At 53.4% G+C, this 20,165-nt stretch overlaps 1 protein-coding gene across 2 annotated transcripts in view; it reads left to right on the plus strand.

The window, feature by feature from the left end:
* The first annotated feature begins 1,320 nt into the window (after positions 1 to 1,320).
* AIFM3 (apoptosis inducing factor mitochondria associated 3) overlaps positions 1,321 to 20,165 on the plus strand; it is a 34,418-nt gene continuing 15,573 nt past the window's right edge. The window contains exons 1-5 of one of the 2 annotated variants that reach the window (XM_065692411.1): positions 1,321 to 1,379; positions 9,771 to 9,911; positions 14,605 to 14,818; positions 17,501 to 17,610; positions 19,350 to 19,459. In XM_065692411.1, coding sequence (XP_065548483.1) covers positions 9,881 to 9,911; positions 14,605 to 14,818; positions 17,501 to 17,610; positions 19,350 to 19,459 — 465 coding nt within the window. In that variant the 5' untranslated portion in view covers positions 1,321 to 1,379; positions 9,771 to 9,880. Of the gene's footprint in view, positions 1,380 to 9,770; positions 9,912 to 14,604; positions 14,819 to 15,917; positions 16,006 to 17,500; positions 17,611 to 19,349; positions 19,460 to 20,165 lie in introns of those variants that run through there. The other variant, XM_065692412.1, reaches the window with a different exon arrangement.

Genomic DNA, 20,165 nt, shown 5'->3' on the forward strand with positions numbered 1-20,165 from the left:
AAGGTTGTACCGCAAGAGAGCAGTAACAGGGGTATGCACTGCCCAGTAGCTCTGTGTATTTATCATGGAATCCCAGCCTGGTTTGTGTTGAAGGGACCTTAAAGCTCATCCAGTTCCAATCCCTGCCACGGGCAGGGACACCTTCCACTGCAGCAGCTTACTCCAAGCCCCTGTGTCCAACCTGGCCTTGAGCACTGCCAGGGATGGGGCAGCCACAGCTTCTCTGGGCACCCTGTGCCAGCGCCTCAGCACCCTCACAGGGAAGAGCTTCTACCTAAGAGCTCATCTCAGTCTCCCCTCGGGCAGGATAAAGCCATTCCCCTTGGCCTGTCCCTACAGGCGTTTGTCCAAAGCCCCTCTCCAGGTTTCCTGCAGCCCCTGTAGGCACTGGAGCTGCTCTCAGGTCTCCCCTTCAGGAGCCTTCTCTTCTCCAGGCTGAACCAGCCCAGCTCTCTCAGCCTGGCTCCACCATGTACAGGGATGCTCTTGCCCTGCTGCTTGTGCACATGCCCAGTGCTCCACAGTCCCTGTTGCAAGGCCATGGAGGCACATGGAGCCCCTGTGTCCACAAGCTCCACCCATGGGTAGTGTTTTTTACCTTCAGTGAGCATCGCAGCTGAGCAGCCCAGTTAGGCCTCTTGCTTATTTGGAGCAGTGAGCAAGTAACTAAAGCTGTGCATCAGAGGGCAGTGACCCACCCAGACAACCTCGAGGAGTTATATTATCAGGGTGTTAGACAGCAGTAACACAAGACAATCTGTAGCCAGGTGAGACAAAACCTTTCTCTGTATCCAGAGTGGTCTCAAAGTCATGGAGACAAAAGAAAAGGCACACAGGGATCATTGAATGGTTCATGTTGGAAAGGACATTAAAGCTCATTCAGTCCCAACCCCCTGCTATGGATAGGGACATCTTCCACTAGAGCAGGTTGTTCCAAGCCCTGTCCAGCCTGGCTTTGGGCACTTTCAGGTTATAAGACCTGGAATGCTGACACCGCTCCAGACGGGGTATGACAGGGCAAGAAAACAATCTACCAGGGAGAACAGTGACATGCCAGTCAGTCAGGAGCGGGAGGAGACCGCTGTGTCCGAGGGAGACCAGAGAAACGGGAATTCAGGAAGAAAACGTGGAACACGCTGTGCGGGACGGGACGGGGACGTTACCCGGGAGCGGCCCCGGCTGCGGGTGGCGGAGCCCCGCGCCGCTTTGTGAAAGCATCGCGTGCGCTGGGAGCCGGGCCAGCGGGAGCCCCGAGCCCTGGGACAGGAGCCGGTCCCGTGTCCCGGGCAGAGGCCCCTCCCCGCCCCACCCCGGCCCGCCCCTGGGGCGGCCGCGCTCCTGTCCTCCGCACCGGCCCCGGCCTCGCCGCTGCTGTCCGGGTAAGCGCCGGGAGCGGTGGGCCCCGTCCCGGCGGTGGTGGAATCCTTGATGGGGAAAATGCTGGTGCGGGGCCGCTGCCGCATCCGGTGGGGGGTGGGGAGCGGGCGGTGGGAGCCTGGATACCGGGGGTTGGAGGGGACTGCACCGGACCTGGAGGCTTCTCTGCGGGGCCGGGGCCGGGGCTGGGGCTGGGGCATGGGCAGCCGGCGGCGCCGCAGCCGTGAGGCTGAGCCGGTGATGTTCGCATTTCTCGAGATGCAGCAACGGCTTAAGGCATCAATGCAGAAAAGAACGGTCTGCGATTGGTGTCGGGGAAAAGCCGCGGATCACCCGAGCCCCGAATTGGGGTCTTCCCCTCTCCCCAGCGTGTTCTCCAAGCTTGCTTGTCGCTAATTTGGGGGCTGTGATTCCGTCTGAGCAAAAAGAGCCTGGGTGTCACAGCAGCTCTGGGGCACTGGCAGGATGCTACTTGCAGGTGCCTTGCTTGAGTAGTGGGGAAACGGCATTAGCAGAAGTGTGGGTGATGGTATGGTCTCCTTTGAGAGGGAACATCCAGTTCCCAGTGCTATGGATGGAAGCTGGAATTTGGTGGTGTGCCTTAGCTGTTAGTCTTGGAAAACACTGCCGCGATAAAGTCCTCTTGCACTGCTTGCAGTTTCTGTGAGAGCACGGCTTTTTCTTGTGCAATCCTGAACGGGCGGCAATAGCAGCGAGAGGACTTGGCTGCTTGGAACAGATGGAGAATTAAAACTCCTCTGTGTTGTGAAGTGTTTTGATTTTTTCATTAGGCAGTCTACACCTGGGGAGCATGTTCAGCCCTTGCACTTTCTGCGGGCATCTCTTTGAGATCTGAACGAAACACCATGTTTAATTACTTCCAATCCAGCTTGCAGAGGACGTGTTCGGAGGGGTTGTAATGACAGTGCTGCTGAATGAGCCTTTAACCTGGAGCGTATAAACTGCTGAAGCAGCAGCCAGTAAAACAATTGTGGTTAATTGTAGTGTCACAGTGCTCCCGCTGCACTGCTCTGGGAGCTGGCAGGGCACGGTAAACGGCAGCTTCAGAACTCCCTATGCTGCTGCTGCTGACACAAACTGCCTGTGACAAGGAGACAAGGTGAAGTGTGCCAGGACGTGGGCATGCGTGGGGCTGTGAGGCAGTCCTGGCACTTTGCAGCATGAGTTTTGCTTCGGTTTCTTGGGGCCATCACAAAGCAAATTAACCTGGGAAAGTCAAACCCATCTTTGCTCCAGGGCAGTGCAAAGCAACTCTCAGTGCCCACCAGGACGCAGCTGGAGAGGTGAAGGTTCGGTGGGAAGGGCTGTGCTGAGGAGGTGGCAGGGGCAGGGGGCCCTGGGGTGGCACGGTGGTGGAGGGGCATGAGGGGAAGGAGGAGACCAGTGGGGCTCTGCTGGTGCTGGGGGTCAGCAACTGAGGGACGCCTGGAGCAGAGTCAGGACTGGTATGGAAATAGCACGAGACTGGTAGCAGGAGAGCTGGGCAGAGGGAAGGGAACTGGCTGGAGGGCTGTGCGAGGGAAAGAAAGGGGGCATAGAGCTGCAGAGGTCAAGGGGAGGTTGGGGTGCCAGGGGCAGGAGGGAAGGGAGAAGGGCGTTCCAGGGCACCAGCCCCCTTGTTTTTTGCAGGGTATGGGCATCAGTGCACAGCATGTCCTTGCGAGCAGTGTGACCATGTCCTGGGTGCAAAATCCTCAAGGTGGAGTGACCAGAGGCAGTCACACTAATGAGGATGTTTCCCCATGTCTGTGCAGGTGCCAGGCTGGAGTGTTGTGGGAGCCTTGTGTTCATCCTCTGTAGTGCAATTCCTGGAAAGAATTGACAGCTTCAGGATGGAGACAGTCTGTTTTCACCCCCAAATGATTTTACAATACAAATTCTCCCTGCCCTGAACCCATTGTCCCCCATCACGCTCTTGTGTGACTTGATTGTCTTCCCACCGGCTTTTTCCAGCTTTTCTTGTGGCAGGCAAAGCCTGTGCACCTCCCCGGGGTCAGAGCCGGGCTGCTGCGCGCTGCGTGGATAACACAGAGCACACAGCATGCTCCGTGGGGCGCTGTTCTCTGGCCGTGCCTGGCTTATGCTGTGTCCCACATCCAGAGAGACTGCTTTCCTTGGCACCAGAGCCCAGCCTCTGCCGGGGATGAGGCGGTTTGGCTCTGCTGAGCCAGTTCTTGCTCCTAATACGGAACTGCGGAGCTTCTCTTCATGGCTGTGGGCTGTGGCAGCTTGGCTGTGCCCTTGGTGTCAGAACTCGAGGGGGACGGACCCCTGCATGGGCAGAGGGAGGCTGTGGGCAGCTCGGGGGGTCAGCAGGACCTTGTGCCAGCAGCGACCGTGGTTGTTGGTGGAGTTGCTCTCTGCAGGACTGTGGAGGCAGCACAGAGAGCTATGGAGCAGCCATTCAGTGTGCCCACAGGTAGGCATGCTGGCCAGTGGGGCTGCACCCTTGGGATACTTAGATACTTTCATTAGTGTTGTCTGCTCACAGAGCAGCAGAAACTGCTGAGAATTGCTGAGGAGGTGGAAGTAAGAAGCACCACTGATGGCTGGAGGTGCCCCACTGAGCAGAGATGGAGAAGAAGTGGGGCATAAAGCTGTGCACAGGGGGACCAAGGTGAAACAGGCATTGACCTTGAGGATGAGATGGAGAAGGATGGTCTGGGTGTACTTGTCAGAGATGGGGGCAATGGAGGCCCAGGAGGGTGGTGGTGACCCATCGCAGAGCTCCGGCAATCACACTGCAAGTCCAATGAGAGCAAATCCCCAGAGCAGGAAGAGGAGCAGGCAGCCCTTGTCTTAGGAGGGCACCGGGAGTATGAGCCTGGTGTGTGGTGGGTCAGGGTGGGTCCAAACCCGGCTGGGATGGAGCTACACAGGGTGATGGTGGGGCTGGGAGATGGGGTCTACTGCTCGGTGCCACTGCATGGGATGAGGAGCTGGGTGGGAAAAGGGGGCCCTGGTTTGCTGTGAGGTTCAGGACCTGATGGGCAGTGGTGGTGCTCTGTACCCAAGGCACAGAGCCTGGGCTGCTCGCGGGACGGGCTGCACTGCGTGCTGGGCTCTGCTTGCTGTGTGCAGGGTGTGTCTGAAGCGGGTCAGCTGCTGGGGCTGCTCCCCGCTCCCTGCGGGGCCTTGCGTTAAAGACAATATTTGCATGTATGAGAAGCGGCACAGAGGAGGCGCTGCGGTAAAGGGGACGGTCTGGGGGTCAGGGATAGTTATTTGACACAGCGGGACCAGAGCCAGGGGCAGCTCTGCCCCGCAAGTACGGAGAATGCCACCTGATGCTCTGAGCCTCCAGCGGTGCACTCCTCCTGTGCTCCTGCTTTGGGATTGCAGCCTGCAGAGCTGGGTATCACTGGCTGGCAAAGGCACAGTCCTTGTTCTGCAGAGCAGGCAAGGCTGTTTGTTTGCATACAAGCAAGTTTTCCAGGAGATGGGGAGCTACCTTGTGTCCTCTGGTGTGCATGGCATCGTGTGCCGGTAAGGGAGGAAGCCAGGGTCACAGGGCCATGTGTGTCCTGTGACCAGGCTTGTAGATAGGATAGAATCATAGAATCCCAGCCTGGTTTGTGTAGGAAGGGACCTTAAAGCTCATCCATTTCCAATCCCCTGCCACAGGCAGGGACACCTTCCACTAGAGCAGCTTGCTCCAAGTCCTGTCCAACCTGGATAGTTTTGCTTTCTTGTCTTTGAAGATCAATTCTATCCAGAATAAAGAGTTCAGGTGGAAAACAAGCTATGTGTGACAACTGGAGAGAATCTCGCACTTGAGCAGCAAGTGTGGTAGAAAAAGACATTTGTGGTAGAAAAAGACATTACTGATGGACATCAGAGGCCTTCCTAAGACTCTAGGTGTCCATTGAGATGCTATCCCAGAGTACAGATACCTGCATTGACTTCCTTCTCCTAGCCCTAGGGCCTTCTCTCAGACCTGGGTAGACTGTGGCATCTGGTTAGATTCACGTGTGCAGAGCACAAGGGTGTCCTTACACTGAGCAGGAAAGAAATGACTCGTGTTGTAACATGGACTCTTCAGAGACATCCACAAAAGATGTCCTGAGAGGAAAATGCTGAGTTCTGCAAATGGTGGTAACATCGCTGTGAGTCCAAAAATTATCTGCAGTAACAGATAATGCTTCTGAAGGTCAAAGTTCTGGAGCAGAAGCAGGCGTATTTGCAGGCAACGGAACTAAGATACAGTAAAGATTTAATTTTATTGTATGCAGGGGCAGTTATAAACCAGCAGCTCCTTTTGAATATGGAGCTGTGGGACATTGCCTGAGGTGACCTCTACTACAAATCACTGAAAACTAGAAAAACAAAGCTGCTGCAGGGAAGGAAGGTGGAGACATCACAGACACAGCGGGAGCCCTGGTCCTGAGGAGCAGCAGAACATCGCTGGCCAGAAATGGCCCCAGGAGCCTGGCCAGGGCCCGTGCTCAGCGCTGCAGAGGGAGGTGAAAACCCTCTTTTGTTCAACAAAAACAACAGGGAACTTGTGCTGGGCAAGAGGGAGGGGACAGGAAGAGCCCTCCCTGCTTCTCCCTCTGGTGGCACCCGGGGCTGACCTGGTCAGGACCAGGCAAGGGGCAGCTCGGGTCAGGATGATGCCTGTGAAAAGGGGAGGGTGCAGCCAAGAGCTCAGCGAGGGGATCTGGAGGAGCCAGGAGAGGCCACAGCCAGTGTCCGTGTGCACCAGCACCCCTTCCACACCAAGGGAATCATGGCTGTTCACTCCCTGAGCAGTGCTCTTGCTCCCCATGGAGTGGTCTCTGGATGACATCCCCAGCTGCAGTGAGCTTGGGTGGCACACTGGCAGGTGCCCATGTCCCTGTTCATGGCTCAGTGCTTGGGCGGGTGTGAGGCTTCCAGGCAGGGATCCAGGAATAGCCACGGCAGCAGAACAGATGCTGATTGTGAGATGGTGTAGCTGGATGGGGTGGACCTCGGTGCCCAGGTGATGAAATGACAGTGTTTCAATAGACACAAACTGATGCTCAAGGGAAAAATACTAATTCTATCTGCAATGTACAAACTTAACACACTAGCACTTGGGAAGGATTTTGGGGTCACAGCAGATGTATATCCCTTACCTGCAGTAAAAACTTGTTGCAGTGTTGCAGCTTTACTGCTGTGCAGTGGAAATGCTTGGGGTTAGTAGCGCTGGATTGGTTTCTGCCTTTTTCCTGTTGGATTGTTTTTCATCTTTCTTCTGTCTGGGAGCAGGGTGGTTTCTCTGGTTCTGGGCAGTGCTCTCTGTGGGTGATGCTGGAGTCCTGTTCTGCAGACAGCCTGTTGCAGGGCTGATTCACCATTCATGAGGGAGTTTTTAGAGTATGTTCCTCAGCACCACAACAATAACCACTTATTTTTGATACCTGCCTTCTTGTTGCCCTCTTGGAGCAGATGCTGAAGCTGTTCCTGTACAACTGTGAAGCACAAAGTGCTGTTTTGCTCAGGGAACAGATTATGAACTAGTTTACTGAGGCATGGACATCAGCTCCCTGACTTTGTATAGGTCAGTGCATTACCCTTTAAGAGCTAGCAAGGCTCTACAGATATGAGCTTATTTCCCTTTCCTAACAGAGAGGAGATTTTCCCATGACTCCTGCAGGATCCAGCTCCAGATCCGTACCTCTGAATGCTGCTAGCAGAGATATGGTCCCATTGTGTTTCATGTTGGTCTGACAGGGCAGGCTGATGCCTTCTTGCAACCAGCTGGCTCTTGGGTGACTTTCTGAAGCATTTCTCTGTGCTAGCTGGGACTGAGGCTGTGGGCAGCCTGACTCCTTCTCTGTTAGCATCAGCTGGAATCCTACAAGAACCATTTTGCTTTTGCCTGGTTAACTCCAGGAATGGAGGAGGGACCCCTAGAGATGCACCGTGCTCTGCTGTAGGAGGTTGGGGTGGCTTAGTCACCCTGAGCACAGTTTATGTCTCCAAAGGGCCCAGGGGTACCATAAGTGGGGAAATCAGTTGTGATGCAAGCCTGGGGGGATGGCTGCAGATTGCTGTCCTTAAGGTGAAACAAAGCAGAGGCATCTCAGACTCATGGCTGACACTTAGGGACAGGAGCTCTGACATCCCCCCAAAGTCCCTTTGAAACCGGCCAGACCAGCTGGAAACCAGTCCCACAGCCATCAGATCACATCGATATCTCTGGGGAGTTTGGAGAAGATCGAGGTGAGGCACATTTGGGGGTCACTCTTGTGTCATCCATCACATCTGGCAGATTGGGGTGGATGGTTGTGTGTCCCCGCTGTGCTCCCCCACGTGTGCAGCATCCCAAGGGCTTGTTCCAGTGCTGCCTGGGCAACTGGACAACCCTGTCCTGCTGGCTCAGCGTCTACTTTCTGCTGCAGGAAGTGGCTGCTCCGGGTCAGCAGGGGTTTGGTTGTGGGAACTGGGCTGTGGCAGACCTCGGAGTAGGATCTGTGCAGGTGACAGGATCTTCATTTCAGCTTTCTCTTTGCTCTCCTGTTCATGGCTCAAGTTCTGCTCACAGCAGCATCTTACTTCGGTGAGAACTCAAGTGCAGTTTTACTTTCCCTTCTGGATTAATGCTGGAGACGTTCTGGATTCCTGCACCCCCCACCCCCACCCCCACCCCCACCCCCAGCTTATCCTGGTCACTGGCTCCTCTTCGGCACCCACCTCCTGCCTCCAGTTTTGCCAGCCTCTTCATGCCATTTTATTCTGTTTTACACTAATTTATTTTCCTGTCTCACTGATACATTAATGGCTTGAGTCTCTCTGGTACAAAGACTTTTTTTCCTTTCTTCCTGCCAGTTTTGGTACAGCACTTACTGCATGGGACTCCTCAGTTTTTCCCTGGTTCTCCCAAAACTTCCTCTGTGTTTATGCACTTTCTTACATGGCATTTTCTTGCATTTGCATAAATATTGGTGTGCTGCTTTCCTTGGATGCTGCTGCTCTTGCAAGAAGAGGTCTTGGCTCTTCCCTGCTCTATTTCGTGTTCCCCCCCTTTGCAAATGAGCTCATTTGGTGGCTCCCAACACATTTCATCACTCTCTGTAGTCTGCAGGCAAGCTTGTGTGGGCTTTGTTCTGGTTTGTCCTGGTTCTGTCCTGGCACTCCTCAGTGTCTGCTTTGCCCGGCACACAGGGCACCCATCTCTCCTTCTTATAGCCTGGATTACTTACTCAGCATGCGTTAGGCTTTCAGGGTGCTCCTGCAACGCACCGAGGACTTGGTGGAACTCACACCATGCACGGCTGAAGTGGAGTTTGAAGGTCTGTGGGAAGGAGTGTGTCTGTTTTAGAAAGATATAGCTGAAAACAAAGGCATGAGTCTGGATATTTTGAGTTGGTGCTTAAGTAAATGAGAGAAATCACAGTGCTTGGTGCTGCCTCCTGGCACTGCTGTGTTGTCTTCTCACTGGAGAGATCTTGAACACTCTCTTCACCTGTGTTAAAATATCCCTCGGAAACATTTTTAACTTCCTACCCAGATCAGAAAGCTTTGTGGGAAATACATGGCAAGCCCAGAGCAAATCAGTGCAAGTGCAGGTGTGAATGGGCAAAAAGAATTCAATGTTCTGTTTTATTGCCAGTTTTGTTGTGTGAATATCGCTGTTTTCAGGCAAGGAGTATAACTGAAAAGGTTTGTCCTGATTCTTAGCCTTTGAGGATTGGACCAGGTGACCTTTGAAGGTCCCTTCCTACCCAGACCATTCTCTGATTCCATGATTAGCCTGTGATTACCTGAGAGCACCATCAGTTAATGAGATAAACACAACTTGAAGGGGACTCTTTGCCTGCCCTGCTTGAACATCAGAAAATCTTGTCTTAATAATACAAAAAATTGTGTTTTGGTGCAATATTGCCTCATATTGAACCCCCTTTCCCAAAGAATTGTTTCAAAGTGAATGAGTTTTCTGCAGGAATGAGCATTACTGGAAAGGAGGAACTTACAGCACTGGGCAATGAAATAGATTTCTTTTTCCATCACCTACTAATGAAAGAAACAAACCTGACCAGAGATGTTTTTATGGTTTAACCATTGTATTTGGGCAGTGACCTGCGTGCTTAGAGATTTAATTCCCAAAGGCAGGGCTTTGGAAAGTGATTAAAGGCTAAATGTGAAGGATCGGAGGGGTTTTGGAACTTCGAAAGGATGATTGAAGTTTTGAACTTCACACCCGAATTCATTGCGACTCCAGCACGGCGACCCCAGCGTCACATCTCCCCCTGTCACTCGCATCATCAGGGTGCCTGGGGCGCCGTGTGACATGCCCCTGTGCTCCATCACCTGTGGCTTGGCGCAGGCGCTGGCTTGAGTTCCGCTCCCTGCAGCCCCCGCATTCCCTGCTGCCAGTGCTCATGGAGCTTTTCTGCCCGGTGCAGGTTGTGACCAACGTGGAGCTCAGGCCGGTGAGCAGTGAGCAGTGGTGTATCAGCCGAGATGTGCCTGCAGCTGTGCTGACCTGCCCGCTAACCCCGCCTCACCCAGCGCCATGGGAGGATGCTTCTCCAAACCCAAACCAGGTGACTGCTTCCATCCCATGGGGAGAAGTAGGTCAGAGGCAGCCGCTGCCACCGGGAATGTTAATTCTTCACTCCTGCAGGGAGGATTACCAGCCCCTTAATCCCCCCACATTCCTCTATACTCTCCCTCCTGCAGGAAGCTGTGCTGGGGCTGCAAAGGTGCTGGGGGCTGCTGGGGGTGGATTGCACCCTCCAACCCATCCAAGCACCCCCTGCCAGGTCTTCCCTGTCCTGTCTCCTCATGCTCCCACTACCCTCACTATTTCTGCCCCCTCATGCCCCAGGGTGGGTTTGTCTGTCCCCCTATAGTCCTCGTACATGGCTCCAGCACCTTCCTTACTGCCCCAGCTTTGGCACTCACTGGGCAGCCCTTAGTTTTGTCCCTGCTGGAAGAAAATGACCAGGGAAGAAGCAGGACCACCTACTGCTTGATTTCCTGGTGCTTTCTCAGTCCCACCAACCAGGCCAGATCCTGGGGCTGCTCCACTCTCTGGATTTCCCATGTGCCATGAGTGTGTGCCCTTGCACTCTCCTTTACCAGTGATGCTGTGACACAGTTTGGTCAAAACCCTCTCCTGGATAAATCTGACTGAAAGAACAGAGACTGAGCTGAGCTCTTAGGCAGAAGCTCTTCCCTGTGAGGGTGCTGAGGCGCTGGCACAGGGTGCCCAGAGAAGCTGTGGCTGCCCCATCTCTGTCAGTGATCAAGGCCAGGGTGGACAGGGCAAGCTCATCATACCCAGCAGCACCCACATAACCCCAGTGCTAGTCCCCTGGAAATGGATGCTGGTGCAGTCAGTGTTACCAAAGCTCCCTACAAGGAGAGCTGTCATCTTGCAGCTTATTTTGGCCACCTAAGAGGGAGCTGAAGGACAACCTTGTCCTTGTTATGTGCTTATGCCCAATTGTGAGGGGTTTCACTCAGCATCCACAATGTTAAGGTGGTTTTCTGCCCTAGACCTGCACTGTGATGACTTTATGGGTCACTGCAGAGCCAAGGTAACAGCATTGGACACTGTGAGCTCTAAGTCTTCTTTTGCGAAAACCCTTACTGGTTATAGCCTTCCTTGAAACATTTAAGGAGTGAAAATGCATCCGAGAATAAATGTCTTTGTTCACTAAACTTGAGACAAACTCTGCTGGCAGCTCCACTTTATTTCATGTACCATCAGCAAAGTTGTGTTTAGTCTTGGGCCAGTGGATGGATAACAGCGCTCTGCAGGCACATTTCCTGAAGGGCAGATTTTCAGAGAGAGCTGTTATTTGCATAGCAGGACTGAATGACTGAAAATGCCACCCTGCAATGTAAGGCTTTCTCTGCAGCTCTGCTTTTCATTAGCAGACTTCAAAGGCTTTTGACAAGCCTTTCCCCATCCCTGGTTAGCACACTGCTGCCTGCGGAGCCTCATCAGGGTGGTTATACAACCAGTGAGGTAAACATGCGTTTGCAGATGCTGATTGTTCTGGCAAAGAGGTTTCACAGCTTTCAGTGCTGTTTGTCACTCCCCTGCACCACCAGAGCAGAGCAGTGGGCTTCCTACTTTCTGAAAACCCCATACCCCCTGTATGCAGGAGAAGCAAACCATGCAGGGACAGAGCAGGGCTGTTTTCTCCACCAGTGCTGTCGCAACGTGAGGGGACTATTTCAGATGCAGCCTGAAGTCATCAGAATTTATTTAGGTGCTTTTGAAATATGTACAGGAGGTCCTTGTCTGTTCCATCTTCTATCTGAGAGAGACCCTCGGTCCCCTCCCTGGGTATCCTCAGTGTATCTCGAGATAACCTTGACACTGCGCACACGAAGAACTCCTGATGAGCAGATCACAAGTACCAGAGCTTTGGGGAGTGGAGTCCTGCAACAGTAAATAGCTGTGCTGGCTGTTCTGGAGACAAGCCCTGAGGTGCTGCAGCAGCGCCTGAGCCCGTCCTGGTACTGAAGTGTTTAATTATATTCATTATATTCAAGTATTTATCATATTCAAGCAGTGACGTCATCTGCTGTTCCCTCTGGTGCTGCAGAGCCCTGTGCAGCCGGATCCTCTGCTGCTGGCCCCAGTCTCAGTCTCTGCATCATTTTTGCCCTGCTTTTCCCTGTGCAAGTGTGGTGCATCCGCAGTAGCTGCCAGCTGGCAGCCTGTATGGGATCCCAACGCCTGCTCTGGGAGAGGCAGCCAGCTCAGGGTGAGAGTGAAGGGACCTGTGGTGGGGCAGGGGCTGGCTGGTGTGAGCTGCAGCAGCACCATTGCTTCACCGTGCATGGGAGAGCAGCTTCCAAACCCTGTGAGGTGGTGGGTATTTTCCTTTGCACTCTGCTGGGCTCAGCTCGTGATGGGGAGGCAGTTCCAGCATGGCACATCGTGTCTGCGGGGTGCTTCGTCCTCGTACAGAGGGGCCTTTGGGTCTGAGCAGGGGATGTGTCCCCTTCACAGGGATGCTGCCCACTGCTGGAGGGGACGCTTTGCTCTGAGGTGCCCCCAGGTTTGGCTGGCAACTCCTACCTCCTGTGTTTTGGGAGTGTGGCATGTGCTGAGCAGGGCATCTGGAGGAGGAAGGTAGAACTGGGCATGTCTGACATAATTGCTTTGTTGATAGCTCTGCTATTGTTAATAGCAATTTGGGTTTGGAGTCTCTTTGAGATCACCTGAGGTTGTTGTCATCGAGGTTTGCAGTTCAGAGGCAGCATGCTTGAGCCTGGGGGGTGCCTGGAGAGCTCAGCTCTGGGGGGGACAGTGAGCCCCCAGACCTGTCCCATGGTAGTGGGTTTACTCTGTGTTGGCTGTGGGAAGATGTCATGGTTTAAGCCCAGCAACCTGGAGCAAGCTGCTCTAGTGGAAGGTATCCCTGCCTGTGGCAGGGGTTGGAGCTGGTCCCTTGCAAGCCAAACCAGTCTGGGATTCTATGAAAAGCAAGGATAGCCGTTTTACTTCGGTGTACACCACTGAACAGGTTTGACAATAAAATCATCCCTTACTGTGGACCAGGGGACCCAGGGACAAGCAGGAACTGCCCCTGACCATCAGAAGGGACACCAGAGCCAGTGGGACCCCTCAGCCCTACCAGCCACCCTGCGCGCTGCCACCAGCAGTGATGGAGCAAGGCACAGCGGGGGCTGCCCCTTTGTGTCTTCCTGCTAGACAAGGATGTGCTGTCAGTCCCCCCATCCCCACGCAGTGGTGAGGGAGCCCAGGGGCTCTCCTCAGCCCCCCAGGTGAAGATGCGCAGATGTTCATCCAAGCTCCCCAGAGGGGAGCACACATGCTCGCACCCCCGTGCCTGGGGTGAGCTGGCTACAGGAGCACCAGAGGAAACCAGTGATGAGCTCTCACATTATAAAGTCAAACCCATCACCTCAGCTCCCAGGGATTTCATAGAACTAAAGCCATTAATATTCATAATATACCCCAGGGAGTTCTATAGAGATGCAGGGGGTAAGTGCCAGAGACTGAGGAAGCATCTCAAGCAAAATGGAGGTTGTTGAGCTTTCCTCATCTTAGAAATGTCATGAACAGGAGAAGCTGTGCAGAAGATAAAAACTAAAGCTCATGACATAAACAGGTTAAGGAAAAGCAAAGGGAGGGAACAACATGCCTCAGAAGAGCAAGACAAGCCCTGCAGCAAGAGAAGGGTGCTGGGTCTTCCCAGGTTTCCCTGTTGCCTCACGCTGCTTGTTTCAAGTCCCTGGAGAGGACAATGGAATAAAAGGTCAAGGGGGAGGTTGATCCAAGTGCCAGACCCACCAGGGGCAAGATTAACCAGGGGGTCTGATGAACAGATCCAGTAAAGCCATTTTCTGTGTATCCACACTGAACCAGCAGACAGTGTGAACCTCTGTTGCAGTGTGGCACCTGCAGGAGCTCCTGCAAATGTTCAAATACGCATTAAAAAACATGAAGATAAAATATTGCTGTGAGCAGATTTATTCTTGGAGCTCCACAGCAGCAGCACAGCTGCCAGCAGGTACCCAGCAAAGGGACTGCCTTGGCATCACAGAATCCCAGCCTGGTTTGGGTTGAAGGGACCTTAAAGCTCCTCCAGCTCCAACCCCTGCCACGGGCAGGGACCTCTTCCACTGGAGCAGCTTGCTCCAAGCCCCTGTGTCCAACCTGGCCTTGAGCACTGCCAGGGATGGGGCAGCCACAGCTTCTCTGGGCACCCTGTGCCAGCGCCTCACCAGTGGATTTTCTCACTTGATGCTGAAGTTTCACTCCATGCTGGAAACCCCATGCAAAATAATTTTGGATATTTCTAGTGCCTTATTAAATGGTTTCCATCTACTGAAGCAGCTTTACCAACCACACAGTTCCGCCTTTCTCTTTCAGTTAGTGTAACCTACCAACAGTTCAAGGGTTTTCTGAAGTCTGAGCCCCATGGCCTCACATTTAGATGCCTGAAGCTGTTTTCCACTAAACAGGACAGGAACTGTGACTGAGGGCTTGTTTTGCACTGATGACTGACGTTTGCTTGCAAGAATATGTACTTTATGCATGCAAATGTGCTTGACGGAGAAAGAACAGTGGAATAATGGGCTGGGGTAATCAAGCTGAGTTTGATACTAAATGTTCTATCTTCCCAAGCAAGCCAACAAAGGAATATTCTGGTGTGTGTCAGCCCCTTTTGTAGCCCAGGGAAGGAGGGAGAATGGCCACAAAACCTCTGGCTTCATTTGAATAAAGTTGTCTCTTTGCTCCTGCAGTTGAAGTAAAAATTGAAGTTGTGATACCTGAGAAGGAGAGAAGCAAGGAGGAGATGTCACCCAATGGGAAAACCAGCCCCCTGATCTACAAAGTCAATGGGACTGCCCGGCATTATCATCTTGAGGAGCATCCCATTACCAGCAACCCCTACCACAACCCAAAGGACATGGTGGAAGCATCCGTGTGCCACGTGAAGGACCTGGAGAATGGACAGTAAGTGCCTACAATTTTTACAGGTAGAACTGAGAGACCTTCTACCCCAAACTGAACCCCGTGTCTGTTCTTCAGAGGTTCTAGAGATGATGACTTGGTAAAATAAGCTTCTTCATCTTAAAAAAATGACGTCACGGACAAGTGACAACTTTTCTTTAACCAGACAGTCTGCTGCTCCCTGCACGATCTGCACTGGGCCTTGTCTTCAAAAGATGGGATGTTCTGTAGCAGAATTTCTCAACAGGTTGATCCTAAGATCCTTTCCAACTGAAACCGTTCAATGATTCAATGATTTAAAAAGCTCTGCTGGTCACAGGGATGGTGAGGAGGGAGCTGGCTGCAGTCTGTGAAAACCTACCTGGCTGCAGATGGTTGTAGCAGGGAGCTCTGCAGCTAAAACAGCCACCGGTCTAGAAACAAAGCTCACACTTCAGCTGTGTGTGCACCCAGGTACTGGAACACGCCACCAAGTGCAGTATGGGCTTGCACCATTTGCAGTTCAAGGTGGCAACAGCTTTTTTCCGAGCAGGCTAAGTTTAGCTGAAAACAGAGGTGCTGCAAGAAGGTCCCATAGCTCATGTAAGCAATGGGCCAGGCCAAAGGAACCCCTTCTGACTCTGGTAACCAGAGGGATTTTCCATCCTGGTAAAGCCTCTCAATCCCTCCTCTCAAGGGGCATGCTGGGCAGGGGGTACATAGGCACAGCAGCAACATAGAGCACTGCACAAATGTTTGGGCACCTCTACCTTGTGCTGGTGGAGTCTGCAAGCATTCAACATACTCTTTCATGCCATCATTTCTGTCTTTCTGGTACCAAGATGGTCTCAGCGTAACCATAAAAGATACTGGATGATAAACTCTGCTGCTGCTGTGCCCAGACAGCCTCCCAGCAGGCTTACTGCAGGGACATCAGTGAGCTACAGACAGAAAGAAGCCTCAGTGCTCCCTCTGAGCAAAGGTCCTCTGAGCAAAGCTCAGAGATGAGTTTTAGCTGGTGCTTCCCAGGTGTGGGGTGGAATGGGGCAACAGGGCAAATTCCCAACTTGTGTAAATAGCTCAGCAGGGAGCAGCACAGCACAAATCATCCTCTGCAGTGAGGGTGGGATCAGGAGCATGCAGGTGGCTGTGTGTTGCCTTGAAGACACCAGGTCTTCTTTTTGACTCCCTCAGGTCACACAGGTCCTTGGGTAAGTTGTAAACTCTTTCACTTATCTTATCTATCTTCCCATAGAGTTATGGTTGTCATTTAACCACAGGGTTTATCTGAAGTACTGCACAGCTGAGGAATGCAGCAGGACTTGTACTGCTCTATTCCCCTTGTGCTGACCAAGGGGCTTCCAAGTGCCAAATGTCCTGCACAGGGAGGGAGCAGAGCTGCATTGCTCCGGAGTGCGGCTGCCAATTTACTGGGACAAAACAGCTTCCAGGGGCAGGAGCTCTCCTCCTGGCGAGCTCTGCTGCTGCTCTCACCTGTGGTGGCAAGGACGGGAGCGTTTGCTGTTACTCCAGTGGGACAGTTGATGCAGGTGGAGCATGCACCTGCACAAAGACTTGCCCAGGATGGTTTTGAAAGTTGCACAGGGGTGCTGGTACATTGAGCCCTGGTCTCATCTCCATGGCTGTGAAGCAGAGAGCAGGGCAAGTGTCTCTAGCCTGGGTGCAAGTGACAGGGCTCTGCTGAGATGTTACCAAAATAGGAATGAGCATGCAAAGTGAGCCCCATTCTTCTGAGACCCTGAGACCTGTAGTACATGAACAGCATTTAGGGCTCACACATGGCCAATAGCTTTCCTAAGCACATGGGATTTGCTGTGTGCGCAGTGAGGTACTCGGTACATGAAATGCAACATGCCAGGCTTGCTGTAGAGATGGTACATTTTGTGCAATGGGAACAACCAGGATTTCCAGATCAAGACCAAGCAGGGACAGGCTTTCTGGCTGGAAGAGGGAAAGTTTCCAGGGAACAGCAGCTCTGTGTTCCAGCTGTCTGCAGAATGAGGTCTCACTCCATGTCTCCCGGCTTTCCTCCATGGTTAGCTGGAAGGCTCTGCCAGCAGCAGCACAGAGGCAAAGCCCCTCCAGGATGCAGAGATTTCCAGGAGGTAGTGAGAAGGGTACATGGAGATGCCTGGAGTTCTGGGGAAAAGGTGACCCACCTTGGTGACCTGGGATGTAGCCAGGCCCCGAGCATGACCCCAAGGCTGGAATACACCAGGGGTCAGAACCGCCTGTCCTGGATTTCAAGGCTGAGAAATGTTGTGTTTGCTTTGAGCAAGTGAACACCAGCCTGGCAGCGCCACTAGGGTGAGGAGGGGAGGTGTCACAGTGGAACCAGTTTGGTTTCTTGCTCCCACTACATGCTGGAAAGCTTTATTCTGACCCCCTGCACTTGGGTGGAGACATCAAGTCACTTCCTGAGCAACTGAGGTGGTGCTTTGGGCCACCGCCCAACATGGTGATGGATGAGAAGCTGCCCTTCAATGGCCCAGCTTGGATGTGCCCAGGCTGGGAGCAGTAGAGCCAGCTCCAAAGCTGGCTTGGTGACAGGAGTGACCCAGGCCTGTACTTCCGCTAGAGCTGGTGGTGAGCAGGCTGAAGGGGAGGGGGAGCCTGGTGGGACCAGGGCTGGGCCAGGGCGTGGTGGATGCTCTGCTATGTGTTTTCCATGCTCCTCCTCCCCAGGATGCGGGAAGTGGACCTGGGCTGCGGGAAGGCTCTGCTCATCAAGGAGAACGGCGAGTTCCACGCCGTGGGACACAAGTGTCCCCACTATGGGGCTCCACTGGTCAAAGGTCAGTCTGTGTCACTTCCTCGGAGACTGAGAGTGTCGGAATATTGGCAGGAGCCAATCTGCCAGTGTCCATCTGGCTGCGCTGCTGGGCACAGGGCAGTGCTGTGCCCTCACTCAGCATCACCTTGGTATGTTCTCACTGAGGGAAAGCATGTACAGGGAGCTGGGGGTGCACAAACCTCCTGGGAGCACTTTGCCACAGGTCTGGTTTGCTGGTGAGCCCCGCTTGCCTGTCTCAGCTTGTCACAGCCTGTCACAGGGCTGTGCATTCCTTGGGTGACTTTGAGTTAAAAACTAGCATGGGCACCATTAAATTCAGCTTCTGCTTCATTCTTCAGCTGGAGCTGAGCCTTTCTGGATGGTTTGAAAGAGCTGCAGCTCGCTGTCCCTACACAAAGCCTGGCTTTATGGGGCTTTTCACATTCTGTTCACCAGTTCCAGCCACTGAATTTAAAAAATGTCTTAAAGGGGAAAAATCGTCCCCTTATGTTGTTCCATAAAAAAATCCCACAAACCCACAGCTCCTGTAAATCACATCCTGACGGGGGTGGGGGGGGGAGCTCTTTGGGCTGATGGGATCCTTTCAGTCGCAAAAAGAAATGTTGCTGGTGGAATTTTGTGGAATAGTGAGATGTTGCTGTGGGATGATAGGGTGTTGAAGTGGGATGGTGGGGTGTTGAAGTGGGTTCCCATGTTGCACAGTGCTGGGTGCAGGAGGGGATGCTCTTAGCCCCTCTCGGGGCAGAGGAGCCCATCTGCCTTTCAGAGACCTGCAGTCACAGCCCTGACACTGCAGGCTGGCTGCTCACACAGGGATCTCACTGGGGAATACAGGACTTGCTGCAGAAGTAATGCTCCTGCATCCCAGCATGTGGGTGGTGAGATGTGGCACTGCTGTGCCTTGGCAACGGAAGGTGCAAGCACAGGACTGACTGGGTTACAGGGCTGTGAACCAGAGCTTTAAGGCAGGAAAAGCCTAGGTCCAAGGTAGCAGCCTCTGAGCAAGCACTTGTGAGGAGCGAGCTCGTGGCTCCGGCATGTCCTGTGCTTCCTTGGCTGGGGGAAGGTCCCATGCTGTGTCAGGATCTCTTCTGAAACATGCCTGCTCTAAACAAGTGATGGTCTGCTTGAGGTGCTGCTTGCTCTGGATGCTCATGGGGCTTGTGGAGGCAACGACAAGAGCCGGGAGGCTGCAGCCCCAGGCCCTGCCACAGAGCAAGGTTATATTCCAGGCAGAGCAGACAGCTCTGGAGCTGTGCTCTGATGTGCTGGAAGGGCACTGTCAGTGAGGGCATTCCAGCTGGGATAGCTTATTCAGGATCTCAGTTCATAACTGTTCAGCCTCTATTGCAGTCCCATGTGTGAGGGAAGATAACTCCACATCAAGTAGCCAAGATACTGTTGAGCATCCAGGTCCACAACAGCTGCCACATGTCCTGTAGGAAAGATCACACCCCTGGGTAAAGGAGTGTCATGGGGACATGTCGCAGAGGGTGAACCTTGAGGAGGACAGCTCCTGCCACTGCAGGAGGCCCTGGGCACCAACCTTCAGCTGTCGGGAGGTCAGCCCTGCTTCAGTAGAAAGCAAGGAGTCCACCACCACGAGGACAGTCAGAGGGAGACCTCCCTCTGCCACCCTGCCCTGGCCATGTCACAGCAGCTTCATCTCCATGGGCTGCAGGCAGGGACTGGAGACAGCTTCAGGGCAGCACCAACTCTGCATCGCCATGTTCCCTGCAGGGGTTTTGTCCAAAGGAAGAGTCCGCTGTCCCTGGCATGGAGCTTGCTTCAACATCAGCACAGGTGACATAGAGGACTTCCCTGGCTTGGACAGCTTACCCAGGTTCCAGGTGAGACCTTCGTTCTGCAGAAGCAGAGGAAATCGCAGAATCCCAGCCTGGTTTGGGTTGGAAGGGACCTTAAAGTTCCTCCAACTCCAACCCCTGCCACGGGCAGGGACCCCTTCCACTGGAGCAGTTTGCTCCAAGCCCCTGTGTCCAACCTGGCCTTGAGCACTGCCAGGGGTGGGGCAGCCACAGCTTCTCTGGGCACCCTGTGCCAGCGCCTCAGCACCCTCACAGTAAAATGTTTCTTCCCTATGTTCAATCCAGATCTCCCCTCTTTCAGTTTAAAACCATCACCCCTTGTCCCATCACTACAGGCCTTTTTAAAAAGTCTGTCCCCATCTTTTCTGTAAGCCCCCTTTACGTATTGAAAGGTTGCAATAAGGTCTCCCTGGAGCCTTCTCCAGGCTGAATAACACGAACTCAGCCTTTCCTCATAGTAGAGGTGCTCCCCTTGCTTCCACCCGTGGGCACTGGGCACCTCCTGGGAACCCGGAGGTGAAGGTGCACTGTCTGGGAGGCCTTTGATAAGGAGTGGGGTGGGACTGAGGAACCAGCCATAAGCCAGAGGTAGAAATCAGTTTTCAGACTGACCATCAGTGCACAGTTGACACAAGACAGGAAACATCCCACAGCCTTGAGCTGGGCCGAACCCTGCCATGGCCTGAGCTGCTCTCACAGGAGACTGGTGGGACCACTGCACTGTTCATGA

This window comes from Lathamus discolor, chromosome 12 (genome assembly GCF_037157495.1).
Source record: "Lathamus discolor isolate bLatDis1 chromosome 12, bLatDis1.hap1, whole genome shotgun sequence".
NCBI classification, from domain to species: Eukaryota; Metazoa; Chordata; class Aves; order Psittaciformes; family Psittacidae; genus Lathamus; species Lathamus discolor.